Source organism: Alexandromys fortis, unplaced genomic scaffold, assembly GCF_014885135.2.
Source record: "Alexandromys fortis isolate MF-2015 unplaced genomic scaffold, M_Fortis_MF-2015_v1.1 scaffold_223, whole genome shotgun sequence".
NCBI classification, from domain to species: domain Eukaryota; kingdom Metazoa; phylum Chordata; class Mammalia; order Rodentia; family Cricetidae; genus Alexandromys; species Alexandromys fortis.
The window spans coordinates 912,411-926,994 of record NW_026068095.1 but is presented as its reverse complement, the minus strand read 5'-3'; the positions used below and the strand labels follow the sequence as shown (position 1 = coordinate 926,994).

At 43.2% G+C, this 14,584-nt stretch overlaps 1 protein-coding gene across 1 annotated transcript in view; it reads left to right on the top strand.

Annotated features, from left to right (window-relative positions):
* The window catches only part of Crebl2 (cAMP responsive element binding protein like 2), a 33,534-nt gene extending 19,800 nt beyond the window's left edge, over nt 1–13,734 (top strand). The window contains exons 3-5 of the mRNA XM_050123230.1: nt 5,483–5,627; nt 6,604–6,640; nt 10,807–13,734. Coding sequence (XP_049979187.1) covers nt 5,483–5,627; nt 6,604–6,617 — 159 coding nt within the window. The 3' untranslated portion in view covers nt 6,618–6,640; nt 10,807–13,734. The remainder of the gene's footprint in view (nt 1–5,482; nt 5,628–6,603; nt 6,641–10,806) is intronic.
* The last annotated feature ends 850 nt before the right edge of the window (nt 13,735–14,584 follow it).

The window sequence follows — 14,584 nt, the reverse complement described above, 5'->3', positions numbered from 1 at the left end:
AATGACAGATGACCCCTGTCTCGAGGTGGAAGAGGAGGACTGACATCCAAGGCTCTTATGTGACTTCCATACATGCAACTGATAGAAACCCAGGAATTTAAGAAGAGTGAAGGGTCAAGATGACCCAGTGAGTAAAAGTGCGTAGCACACAAGCCTATCAGCCTGATTAGTCTGAACCTCAAACCCACATAAAGATGGAAGACGAGAACCGACTCACAGAACTTTCCTCTGACCTCCGCATAAATGCTGTGGCCTGTGAGCTCATACACAATAATAATAAATAAAATTCTAAAGGGGCTAACAAAGAGATGACTGGGTAAACCACTTGCCATGCAAGCAAGAAGACCTTAGTTCAGTCCCCAGAATTGTTGAAATAGGAGCGGCGGCAGGGCTGCGTCCCCGGCACCCAGCTGCCCGCATGGCTAGCTTATGCCCCGAAATAATTACACGGAAACTGTATTCTTTCAAACACTGCCTGGCCCGGATAGTTCCAGTTCCTTATGGCTAGCTCTTACATATTGTTCTAACCCATTTCTAATATTCTGTGTAGCCCACGAGCTGGCTTACCAGGGAGGATCTTAACCTGCGTCTGTCTGGAGCGGGAGAACCATGGCGACTCCTCACACAGCTTCTTTTTCCCAGCATTCTCCTCTGTCTACTCCGCCTACCTAATTTTCTATCCAATAAAATGGGCCAAGGCAGTTTCTTTATTAATAAGAAATCACTCCCACATCATTTCCCCTTTTTCTGTTTAAACAAAAAAGAAAGGCTTTAACTTTAACATAGTAAAATTACATATAACAAAACAGTTATCAAGTAAGAATTACAGTTACAATATTTATATCTATTTTATCTCTTATCATAACTAAGGAAAACTATAACTAACCATTCTTCAACTCCATCAAAGACTCCAGAAGGATATAATATTACCTATCAAACAAGAAATAAGAAAACTCTAGAAATGACAGAGACATCTCGCTGCCTGGACAGTCACCCAAAGTTCCTCTGTACCGTTGGGGCATCCATCTTCGGCCTACAGGCCCATAGTATCCAGCAGACATTCTCATCAAGCAAGAAATTCCAAAGACAGTTCAGTCACTTTTTGCTGTGTCCTGCAGAATGTCTCACAGACTCTTTCATGAAGCAGGAACCCCAAAAGGTCATCTCACCTTTAGGCAAGTTCAGCAGTCCTCTCTCTGCGGGTTCTCTGTGTCCAGTTTATGCAACAGTCCAGGCAAGAGCAGTTTCTTGCCCAAATGGCTATCAAACTCCATAAGGATTCTCTTCGATGCCCATCTTCCTCTTGAAATAGATTGGTGCTGCCAGGAGCAAATGTGTCTCATTGTCATGAAAAACCCTAAGTTATTAAAATATCTTAAATGCCATATTCTGCAGCCTTTGAAAGATATGAAGAATGCCTATCTAACTAAAATATCTCTCTATATATCTAGAAAATCTAACTAACATGACTACAAGCTTAAGTATTAGCGATGATTATCCATTAACAACCTATATTTCCTAATTATACATTACATTTTTAAATGAACTACACAATCACAATACCTTAATCAAGATCAAAAATACATATACATATAACAAAATTGACCATAAAATCCATACCAATGCAAATTATTCATATCTATATCATATCCCCCTTTAAATGTAAAAGAACATTTATAAACAATATTTGGGAACATGGGCGTAGTTTTTTCTCTACAAACTGCTTCCTGCTGAATAGGGGCGTCGTTAATTAGGTTGTTCATGATATAACCTGTATGCTAGTTTCATCTCAGTTGGCAATTGAGCGAAGCAATTTTTTGAGGGTGTTCACAGCAACCTTTCAGGAGGGCGTGGTCTATCATACCAAATCGGAATAGATGCAATCCACAGGGTCTCATCCTCTGCAAAAACAAAAGAAGACCCTCTCCAAAGCATCATATCCTTAGACCCAAATTCTGAAATCATAATACCCTCATGAAATCCATTTTGGTTTAGCTTGGCAGCCCATATAATGAAATGTCTCTCTGTACTTAGCTCCTTCACAGTCAAAAATTTTAAAGAAAACACAATGTACATAATCCAGACTCTCTGTGAATTTTCCATTTTTACGTGGCTTATTTTTCTTTATTTCTCTTAATCTATAACTATCTGTACTTCTGTACTCTGTCTCTTTAAAGACTTTACCCTTTTTCTTTTTAAGACATTAACTTTATTCTTTATATTCTTTTTCTTCTCTTTCCCAAGCCTACGTACATTTATCCAACAGTGTCTGAATCTGTTTTATTGTGAATCTGTAATTTTTTTACTATCCAGGAGCATTTCTTAAAATGTTAAGCATTTCTTAAAAACTTAAGTTGCACCATGTACAGGTAATACGGTACTGCCTGTGTCCTGCCCAGTCTAAACCTTAACTGCACGGTTTTAAGGTAATTACGGTAGTTCCTGCCTGAGATCAGCACAGTTCAGCATGGAGCAGCCGCTCCTGCCTCAGAGTCATTTGGTGCTTCTGAGCTGAGCACAGTTCCAGGCACACAGCAGTTCACATTGGAGCCGCAATCAGCAGTTTAATTCTGAGACTGAGTGTGCAGCACAGAAACTCTTTTCATCCAAGTTACAGCCAAATCTGACACGCAGAGCACTGCGCAGTCTGAAAACGCGTCTCTGTATGGCGGCAGGAATCCGCCATGCTCTTCCGCCTGCCTAAGCCTGATTCTGCCTTCTGCCCAGGTGCAGGCGGGGAGCGCTGAGCCATCTGCACGGTCTCAGAGCACTCTCCTCCGATCCCAAGCGGGAACACAAACATCCAGTCCCATAAAAGCCTTGAAATGCTTTAAAGCCAGAGTTCACGCTGGCAGTACAGCCCCAGGAAGCCGCGCTTTAAAATGACGCAGCTTTTTTTCTCTGCTGCTGTTGCTGAATCAGGAATCTCTCTACAGCACGCCACCAACAAAACAGCAAAAATCTGTGTTAAACTCTCTCTCCCTTATTTTTAAGCCTTCTCAGGTTTTTAAGTGGATTTAGCCCATCACGTCTGGGCGCCATCTGTTGAAATAGGAGCGGCGGCAGGGCTGCGTCCCCGGCACCCAGCCGCCCGCATGGCTAGCTTATGCCCAGAAATAATTACACGGAAACTGTATTCTTTCAAACACTGCCTGGCCCGGCTAGTTCCAGTTTCTTATTGGTTAGCTCTTACATATTGTTCTAACCCATTTCTAATATTCTGTGTAGCCCACGAGCTGGCTTACCAGGGAGGATCTTAACCTGTGTCTGTCTGGAGCGGGAGAACCATGGCGACTCCTCAACTTAGCTTCTTTTCCCCAGCATTCTCTTCTGTCTACTCCGCCTACCTAATTTTCTGTCCTATGAGGGCCGAGGCAGTTTCTTTATTATTACAAGACCCTCCTCCATCACAGAATTCACATAGCAGTTACAGTAGCACACACTTGTCATCCCCTACTGGGGCAGGGGAGACAGAGGGTCCCTGGGGTGGGCTGGCCAGCAGTCTAGTGAGCTCCTGGGTCAGGGAGACATTGTCTCAAAAAACAAGGGGGCAGTGATTCAGGAAGACACCCAACATCAACTGAACTTGCAAACAGCGACACACACACGCACAGACACTCACACCTATGCACAAAAGCAAAGAAGTAATAAGGGCATTGAGAGAGGAAGGTAATATGCTCCAGATGGATACTAATCAGTTTTTTGTAATATATCGCTATTGATTTTTTAATACATTTTTTATTGATATTTATTGAGCTCTACATTTTTCTCTGCTCCCCTCCCTCTCCAATCCTCCCCCAAGGCCCCCATGCTCCCAATTTACTCCAGAGATCTTGTCTTTTTCTACTTTCTACTTCCCATGTAGATTATATCTATGTAAGTCTCTCTTAGTGTCTGTATTGTTGTCTAAGTTCTCTAGGATTGTGGTTTGTAGGCTGGCTTTCTTTGCTTTATGTTTAAAAACCACCTATGAGTGAGTACATGTGATAATTGTCTTTCTGTGTCTGGGTTACCTCACTCAAAATAATGTTTTCGAGCTCCATCCATTTTCCTGCAAAATTCAAGATGCCATTATTTTTTTCTGCTGTGTAGTACTCCATTGTGTAAATGTACCACATTTTCCTTATCCATTCTTCGATCAAGGGGCATTTAGGTTATTTCCAGGTTCTGGCTATGACAAACAATGCTTCTGTGAACATAGTTGAGCACATGTCCTTGTGGCACAATTGAGCATCCTTTGGCTGTATACCCAAAAGTGGTATTACTGGGTCTTGAGGAAGGTTGTTTCCTAATTTTCTGAGAAATTGCCACACTGACATCCAAAGGGGTTATACCNGTTGAACATTTCCTTAAGTGTCTTTCAGCCATTTTAGATTCCTATGTTAAGAGTTCTCTGTTTTGGTCTGTACTCCATTTTTTTAATTGGATTATGTGATTTTTTGGTGACCAATTTCTTGAGTTCTTTGTATATTTTGGAGATCAGACCTCTATCTGATGTGGAATTAGTGAAGATCTTTTCCCATTCTGTCGGCTGTCGTTTTGTCCTGTTGACCATGTCCTTTGCTTTGCAGAAGCTTCTCAGTTTCAGGAGGTCCCATTTATTAATTGTTTCTCTCAGTGTCTATGCTGCTGGGGTTATATTTAGGAAGTGGTCTCCAGTGCCAATGCATTCAAGTGTACTTCCCACTTTCTCTTCTATAAGGTTCAGTGTGGCTGGCTTTATGTTGAGGTCTTTGATCCATTTGGACTTGAGTTTTGTGCATGGTGATAGATATGAGTATTTTCATTCTTCTACATGTTGATATCCAGTTATGCCAGCACCACTTGTTAAATATGCTTTCTTTTTTCCATTTGACTTTTTTTGCTTCTTTATCAAAGATCAGGTGTTCAAAGATATGCGGGTTAATATCCGGGTCTTCTATTCAGTTCCATTGGTCCTCCTGTCTGTTCTTATGCCAGTACCAGGCTGTTTTCAGTACTGTAGCTCTGTAGTAGAGTTTGAAGTCAGGAATTTTGATGCCCCCAGAAGTTCTTTTATTGCCCAGGATTGTTTTGACTATCCTGGGTTTTTTGCTTTTCCAGAAGTTGAATACCGTTCTTTTGAGGTCTTTGAAGAATTTTGATGGGCATTGCGTTGAAATCACTATTTATTTTTATGATGAATTTGATCTGTTATATGTCACTATTTTGACTTGATTTGCTTCACTTTGTATACTCCCAAAAGTTCATAGTGTACACTGTGGTAGAATATATGTGTGTTCTCATACATGTAATAATAGTGCATACAGCTACTACTGGTAGTTGTTTAGTGAATATTTACTAGAGAAGACTTCTCACACCCAGTACTGGATATCAGATCCAAGGCCTCTTGCATGCTAGCCTATGCTCAGTGAGCTACAGCCGAGCCCTCAGACGAGCTCTTGTGTCTAGGATTTCCACATATGCTGCCTGAATTCTGACTTAACTGTGTTAAATATTTCAGTACAAGCAATGGTGCATGGCAATGGACCAAGGAAAAATCCCTTCTGAAATAAGGGCCCTTCTCACTGGAGAGGAGCAGAACAAGTCTCAGCAGAACTCAAGCAGGCATCCCAAAGCTGGGAAGACAGATGCTAACACCAATTTGTGTGAGTATCGTTTACTGGAGCATCCCAAGGTAGAGTGTGTGACTTGAAGTAAAGGGAAGTGCTGCTGTCCTTTTTAAATGCTAGTCAGTGTTGTGGTGGAGGATCCTAAACCCTGAAGTGAGAGCCAGCTGGAGGCTGGCTGTGTGCACAGCTGCTCTGCCATCACTTAGGGAAACCTCAAGTTGGAGGCCAGTGTGGGCTTCCTAGGAAGACCCCATGTCAAAAGACAGACCTGCCAGCCGGCTGAGGACTGTGGGGTGACAGTCCGTGATTTAAAGTGGCCCTGAGCGTGGTGGGAATGCCACTTTCTCTTACTTGCTATCACTCACAGCTTTAACTCAGACATTACTCCAGTAGAGTGCTAAAGAACTCTAGTCTTCGGTGGCTGTGGTTTAGCGGCAGCTGTGGTAGGAGTTAGCGTGCTCTAGGGCAGTGGGTCTCAGCCTTCCCAATGGCGTGACTCTCACATAGTTCCTCATGCTGTAGTGACCCTAATCATAAAATTATCTTTATTGCTACTTCAGAACTGTGATCTTGCTACTGTCATGAGTTGTAAGCCAGGCGATGGTGGTGCATGCCTTTAATTCAGCACTTGAGAGTCAGAGGCAGGCGGATCTCTGAGCTTGAGGCCAGCCTAGTCACAGAGCAAGTCCAGGACAGCCAAGGCTACACAGAGAAACTCTGTCTTGAAACAAAACAAGAAGCAAAAACTCAAAAACAAAAGCAAAAATATTAATCATAATGTAAATATATTTGGAGCTAGAGGTTTGTTAAAGGAGCCTTGACCCACAGATTGAAAGCCATTGCTCTAGGCTCATCCAGTCCTAGGGCAAAAACCAAAACAGGGAAATGAGAGAAATAGCAGAGTGACTGGGTGAGGTCCTGGGTCTCTTGAGTACAATTTTTAAGCTGTTCTCACAAGTCCAGGCTCTGGCTACCGTAAGTTGTAACAGAGAGTGTTTCTCTTCTTTTGCAGTGCTGGGGAATTGAACCCGTGGCTTCAGAGATGCTAGGTAAGTTCTTTACATGCTCAGCCCAGGGTGGTTTTATTTTTGTTGAGGTGAAATTCATATAACATGAGATAAACAACTTCAAATAATCTACCATTTTAAAATGACAGTGTGGGCTGGAGAGATGGCTCAAGGTTAAGAACACTGGCTGCTCTTCCAAAGGACCCAGGTTCTATTCCCAGCAACCATAGGGCTCACAACCATCTGTAATGAGATCTAGTGCCCTCTTCTGGCATGCAAAGATACATGCAGGCAGGATAAATCTTTAAAAAAAAATAAGTAAGCTGACAATGCAGGCCTTTCGTGTATTTGCAGGGTTACATAACTGTCATCTCTTACTACAAATGTGTGCTCACCCTAAACAGCCCTTTGCAGCTATGGACCTGAGGTCCCAATGGATGAATCCATCTATAAATATGTTATATAAATGGGATCATTTAGTATCTTCTGCATCTGACTTCATTAACCTAGCCTGATCTTTCCATGGTTGACTCATGTTATTCCATGTATCAGAACTTCATTCTTTATGATCCACCATTTTATAGATGCACATACCACGGTTGTTCATCCATCTGTCCATTGATAGACTTTTGTTTCTACCTGCTGGCTTCTGGGATACTGTCAACATTGCTCCTGTGAGCATGTGTATACAAGTATTTGTGTGTGGGCTTGACCTGGTTTGTTTTGGGTCGGGGTGCTTCAGCTCACTGTGTAGCTGAGGAGAACCTGAGCCCTGGTCCTCCTGCCTTCCCCTCCCTCGCAGTGCTGGGACTCCAGGTGTGCGCCACCACAGCTCACTTAGCTCTTTTGAATATGCACCTGGGCTTAGACTGCTGGGCCATAGGGACTCTTTCTTAAGAACTGCCAGACTCTTTTCTCTGATGGCCAAAGTATGTCAGTTTCTACTAGCAGTGCTTTCTCTATCTCATCAATGCTTGTTATCTTATTTTGTGAGAGATGAGGTCTCAGTGTTGCCTGGGGCTGATTGAATCCCAAGAATCAAGTAATACTTCTGCCTCAGCCTTTCTGGTAGCCAGGTTTACAGGCATGTGCCATTGTGACAGCCCTATTTTGGGTTTTGTTTTAATTTTAATTAATTAATTTAGTGATTGATTTTTCAAGACATGATTTCTCTCTGTTGCTCTGGCTGTCCTGGAACTCACTCTGTAGACCAGGCTGGCCTCAAAGTCAAATTCACCTGCCTCTGCCTCCAAAGTGCTGGGATTATTGTTTTATTTTATTTATTTATTTATTTATTTATTTATTTATTTATTTATTTATTTTAAAGAGGATTTTTGCTGTGTAACCCAAAATGGACTAGAACTCATGTTTACCATGCTTGCCTTAAACTTCCTGCAATCTTTCTGCCTGTCTCCTCTCCCAGGTGACAAGGTTACATACATATCTGTGCCACCATTCCCAGTGCCCAGGTTTTTTAAACTACAGCTCTCCTAGTGAGGATGAAGTAGTGTATCATTGTGTCTATCACTGTGTGTGTGTGATGGGGGTGTGAATGTGCACAGAGCATGCGTGGAGCTTGGAGGACAATTTTGTGAAGTCTGTTCTCTCCTTCGGCCTTTCTGTCAGAAGGGAATCAGGTCACCAGGGTTGTAGAGAAAGCATTTTTAACCACTGAGTCATCTCACTGTCCCTCATTGTGCATTCCCTTAATGAATATTGATTCTGTGTTTTGTTCTTGTGTTCTTCTGTTCTTTGTTCCTGGCCATTTGTATATGCTTCCTAGAAACATGTTTAAGTTTGCCAGCGTTAGAGTTTTGTTTTGTTGTTGAAGCTTTTTTGTGTTGTCTTGTTTGTGGTGTTTTTTTTGTTTTTTTTTTTTTGTTTGTTTGTTTTTTGTTTTTTTTCGAGTCAGGGTCTCACTATCCAGCTCAAGGTGGCTGGAACTCAGTGATCCTTCTCCCTCAGCTTCCTGTGAGCTAGGATGTGGATGTGTCTTCATGCCCTGCTATGGAGTTTTAGGAGTTCCTTCTTGCTCTGGCCACTAGGCGTGCGGTTGGTGTGTGATTTGAAAGCTTCTCTTCTGCTCAGTCAGCTGTGTTTTCACTTTCTGAATAATATCCTTGGACACACAAAGATTTAGCTCAGTTGAAGTTTAGTTAGCTTCTTTTATCTTCCATTGCTCATGTTTTTGGCATTAAATCAAAAGATTCCATTCTCAAATCTAGGCTGTGAAATTTTACCCATTTCATCTAAGAATGTTACAGAGCCTTTGGGGGGCATAAGGAGCCCAGTTTCCTCTATAGCACAACAGAGAGGCTCACACAACATGGCAGCTCATGGCCTGCACGTGCTAATTGGTTGAAGAGAGTGAGGATTTCAGGATGATGTCAGGGGTTCAGGTGTAATCTGTACCCAGTAGGTGGAGGAGGAAGATGTCAAGCACTTACTTCTTCATCTTTATTGTCTGGGAGGACTTGAAATGGTTATAAGTAAACACTGCCACACTGGGGCCAGTGAGCACCGGCAGGAGTGTTAGGAGTTCAAGACCATCCTTAGCTGCTCACTGAATTTGAGGTCAGTCTAGGCTACATGAGACCCAATCTCAAAACAAGTTATAAAATGAAAGGAATTGGGTTTTTGATAACTTTTACTAGATAACATTGGACCTTAATTTAAATTAAACTAGTTAAAATAACCAAATTAACTAATTTTCTATATATTCACAATCTTTAAAAAGTCTTACTAGCTGAACATGTGACTCACATTTGTCATCTGATCCCTCAGGAGACTGAAACAAAAAAAATTCCTGTGATTTTGAGGTCAGCCTGGGCTACTGTCTGAGTTCCTTTCCTGTTGCTATGATAAAATAGTCTGACAAGAACAACTGGAAAGCAGGATTATAGGTGAACTTTCTCTATGTTCCGGCAGCCGCTCCCAAATGGCCATTCTGAGACTTCTTATTAATTACAAATGCTTGGCCAATAGCTCAGGCTTATTACTAACTAGCACTTACAACTTAAATTAACCCATTTCTAGTCATCTATTGCTGCCTCAAGGCTTATGGCTTTTACCTTTTTGCATGTCCTGCTTCCTTTCTGTCTGGCTGGCTATTCCTCTGACTCTGCCCTCCTTCTTCCCAGCATTCTCCTGCCCTGAGAATTCTGCCTAGCCATTGGCCAATCAGCTTCTTATCAACAGTGAGTGTAACACATTTTCACAGTGTACAGAAGAATTATTCCACAGCAGTCCATTTTATCTTGTACTTCAAAGTACAGTCCATCATGATGCGGAAGTCACAGAGGTAGGAGCTTGTGAAGCTGCCCACATCACATCTCCAGTAAGAAGCAGAGAATAAGGGATGCATGAAGTTATTGCTCGGTTCTCTTTGTCCACATATGCAGTCCAGCGTTCCCCTCCTCAGACATGGTGCCACCCATAGTTAAGATGGCTCTTTACATATCAATTAGTGAAAGAAAGCAATCGCCACAAGCTCTTCTCCCAGGTGATTCTAGAGTCTGTCAATCTAGCCATCATAGCAACGTAGTTCCAGGCCATCCTGTGATGGAGTAAGGTCTTGTCTCATAACAAGTCACACAGTAACATCATCATCAACAGAAGCCTTCCTGCATATATTAACCTGAAGAAAAAGTCAAGAATTTTAGCTGGGAGTAGTGGTGCACACCTATAATCCTATTTCTTGATAAGAGGGGTTCAAGGTCATTGTCTGCTCCATTGAGTGTTCTAGACATGCCTGGGCTATCCATAAAATCCCGTCTCAAAAACTAGGAGCTGCTTATGATGGGCTGGGAAGATGGCTCAGTGAGTAAAGTTCTTCCCTTGAGAGCATGAAGACCTGAGTGTGAGTCCCAGAATCATGAAGCCGGGCACGGTCTGGTCTGCGATCCCAGGACTTCTATAGCCGGATAGGAAGTGGGGATGGAAGAACCTCTGGAAGCTCACTGGGTGGCAGTTCTGGTGTACACAGTCAAACAACAACAAAGAGACCCTGCCTCATGGTCTCTTTGCTCACTACAAACATGGTGTAAGGTGAAGACTGGATATGTGGTTGTCCTCTGACCTCCACATGTGTGTCCCGGCACTCACACACAACAGTAAATGAATAAATAAATGCATGATTTTAAAAGCTGATTTAACAGACTTCATTGACTAGAAACATTCTTATGTTGGTGCATTTGTTTTCTCTTCAGGGTGAAGAGCATCTAAAATGCAGTCAGTGATCAAAGCCAACGGTCTCTAGTGTCTATGGAGGACAAATGGGCAGGACTTTGCTTCTTGGCTCCATGTACTGCTTACTGCTCAGTAGGCATCTGTGTAAATCTGAAGTTTCTACCAAAATGTGTGATCTTACATCACGAAGGCCTTTGCTTTAATTTTCAACACTTAGATTTGCCAACATTCAGACCTGCTCTGTATTGCTCTCCATGCTGGTCAACAAGTTATGATGCCTGAAACCACAGAAATGGAGGAGAGAGGATGAAAAGCGCATATTTGCACCTTAGCCGTATGGCTCTTTTGGTTAATTTATATTTTCCCTATGTAATTCATGTGTTTGTATGTGTGCTTACTTGTCACTTCGTGTCTTTAATCGCCCTACGAAAAGAAACCAAATAGGCTGTTTGTTTCCTGTGGGTCTCAGCCTTTACGGACCCAATGTTACTCCTTTATATTTACTTGAGTGATGTTCGATTGTCTGTGAGCCATTCCAGCATAAGCTGTGAGTATCTATTAGCAGATATATACAGTTCTATTTTTATAATCCACAGTGATATGCCTGTTTTAAAGAATGTATGTAAGAAGCCCACCAAGAAAGCCCGCAGACAGCCCCTTTCTGCTGTTTCCGCAGACTGTGTTTATGAAAGTTGGCTGGGGCCAGCTCCGTGCTTGGAGAAGAACTAGCCATGTTTTCTTTGCAGGTGAAAGTAACTTTTCAGTAGCATTCGTTATTGTAACCTGCAGTGTGCGTGTGCACTTGTGTTTCTGCTTTATGTCTCCATGTACATGGGGTAGACAGAAGTGAATGTTCATACATGTTTGCTTGTGTACTCAACTAAGGCATGGTTTTTTTTTTTTTTTTTTTTTTTTTTTGAAGAACGCAGAATTAAACTAGCTGCTGAGACTGAGTATCTGCCTTCCTGTGTAGAGCACAAGCCACACTGCTGGTGATGCTAATGGCTGTTGTGGTTGGCAGAACACTCAGTCTCCCCTGATGTGAGTGCCCTTATGAATGTGTTGAGCCAGAAGGAAGCCCACTGTGTGCTTGTGCCCACTTTAGCCTGTGCCCATGTGGTGGGGCATCCTGAGCTGTACCCTGCACTGTAGCTTGGGACCTGACAGGTATGTGGCATGGCAAGTGGCTCTGCATGGTTCCCATCAGAGCTGCATTTCCATGCCATGGAGTGGTGATTGAGGGGCAGAGCTCATGGTAGGACGCTGCGAGATGACCTCTGCTTCACTCTTGTTCAGTTCAATCAGGTGGTGTTCTCTGTTGCTGCTAAATTACAATTGTTCCTCAGTCTGATGAGGCAGGAACTTGGCTTCCAAACAAGAAGTGTTTGCTAAAGACTGACGGTTGATGAGGCGGTTATCAGTCTTCAGGCGTGTCCGGCCTTTCCACAAACTGACTTGAAGCCTGGGAACCGAGTGTTCGAAGTGAGTTTACAGTTTTGTGCCAGGACACATTCCTAGCTGTTCTGAGGCCTGCGTGGCCTGCACACCATGGTTCAGACATGGCTGGCAGGTTTTCTGTGAGGTGGAACATGAGATGGATCTCTTGGCAGGCAGGCATTTAAACAGATGCCTCCCCTTAGCTCGAGATCCTCTGATCTCAAGCTTCAGACTTAGATCCCATGTTAGGGGTGTGTGACCACCGACGACCACTAGCCCAGCTTGCTGGGGTTCTCTGAGTTTAAGAAAAACGGGCATTTAAGGATGTTTAATATCTTCTTAGGACCATAAATGTAGACAAAGGATTGTTGATATCCGGGCCCTTAAGTGTTTTAAATACAGTGTTTAGACTGTGCTGTGCTGTCTCTGCCAGCTGGTCCACTCAGTCATGTTTTCACTGCACAATAGCCCATGACTTTATGTTGCTTTGTTCAGTACCTTTTGAATTCTCTAGAAATGTTATTTGAAAGCAAACATTCCAGGATGAATGTCTGTGCTGTGCTTGAAGACTCTGCAGGTTCTAACTGCAACCGCAGGGTCATCCCAAAGAGGTGGACTTGGAGCGAAAGCTGATCGCACTTTGAGTCTGTTCGTGTGCCTGTATCGCTCTAGTGTTTTGAACTGGTCAGACCAAGAGAATGGCCCTTGGTGTTTGAAGGGGACGTGTCTGTTGATTGCTTTGGGACCTGTGCCGGCCCTTCTTCCTCAGAAGCCTGGGATCCAGTCACTGGTCCTGATTCCAACAGCTGGAGCGTCTCCATGTCCATTCCCATCCAGGGACGCTGTGTGCTGGCTGCACATCCTTCCCAGAGGACAGCAGGCCAGGAGGACGGAGCCCCTAGGCCATCGTCCAGGCAGGAAGAGGCCATGTGCCTCAGCCAACAGAGCCCGTCTCCTTTTTCTTTTTATCTCAGAGAGTAAGGAGAAAGTATATTTGTGAATTCACACCAAGCTGACTATCATTTTAGAATCCACTTCCCACAGATTGGAGCAACTGGTGCAATATGGAATTGATATGGTCTGGTCAATTTATAGGCTGTAGCTGAAGTTCTTAATTTGTTTTCTATCTTATCTAAAACACTTTGTGATCCCTGAATCAGAGCAGAGCCTTAGAGCAGCAATCCTGTCACTGTTTGCCTGTGGGCAGTGCTTAGCATCACCACCTAGGATTTATCATCTTTGACCTGCGATGGCTTTGCTTTGGCTGCTTATATAAAAAATACAGATTAAACTGGGCTTCACGTTTAGTTAAAGGCAAGTAAAATTAACAAAAACAAATATATTTCACATAAATCAGCTGCATGTTGTTACAAATATTAAAATACATATTTTGTTTTTTAAAGATGAGAGATAATTAAACCACATGGTATTTGGGGGCAATGAAGGATTTTTTTTTCAGAAGAGCATTGTACAATTATATTTTTTATGACAAATAAAGTATATTCACCAAACTCATGTCAAATTGCCTGTTTCACACTGCTGAAATCCCTCTGTATACACCTAGAGCGGTTAAAAGAGAAAAGGAGGACTGTGGTCACTGAGATGGTGCATCAGGCAAAGGCACCTGCTGCCAAGCCCAACTGTCTGAGTGCAGCCCCCACGGGTGGAAGGGAGAACTGACCCTCGACTGCCGCTCCTGCAGAAGACCCAGGTTCAGTTCCCAGCACCCACATAGTGGCTCACACAGCCTGTAATTACAGTTCCGGGACTCTGATGGGCTCCTGCACATAGGTGGTGTACAGACACACACTAGGGCAAACACACATACACGTAATTCTCTTTTATTTAAAGGGGACTAGGCAGGTGCTCAGTCCACTTTCTGAGTAACTTAGAGTTATCTAATCAGCCGGACTCCTCATCTTCCACACAGAGTCACTTTCAAGAGGTCACTGGTGTGATAAGTCGATCATTGTAGTCATTTGATTGTTGCTGTGACACATGCCTGATGAGTTGATTTTGTCCCATGGTGCAAGGTTCAGTCCAACCTAGGATACTCATCGCAGTTGTGAGGCCACAAGTCACTACACGTGCAGTAAGAAAGCAGGGTTGATGATGTCACTGCAGCTGCAATAAGAAAGCAGGGTTGATGATGTCACTGCACCTGCAATAAGAAAGCAAGCAGGGTTGATGATGTCACTGCACATGCAGTAAGGAAGCAGGGTTGATGATGTTACTGCACATGCAGTAAGGAAGCAGGGGTGATGATGTCACTGCATGTGCGGTAAGGAAGCAGCGGTGATGATGTCACTGCATGTGCGGTAAGGAAGCAGCGGTGATGATGTCACTGCATGGGCAATAAGG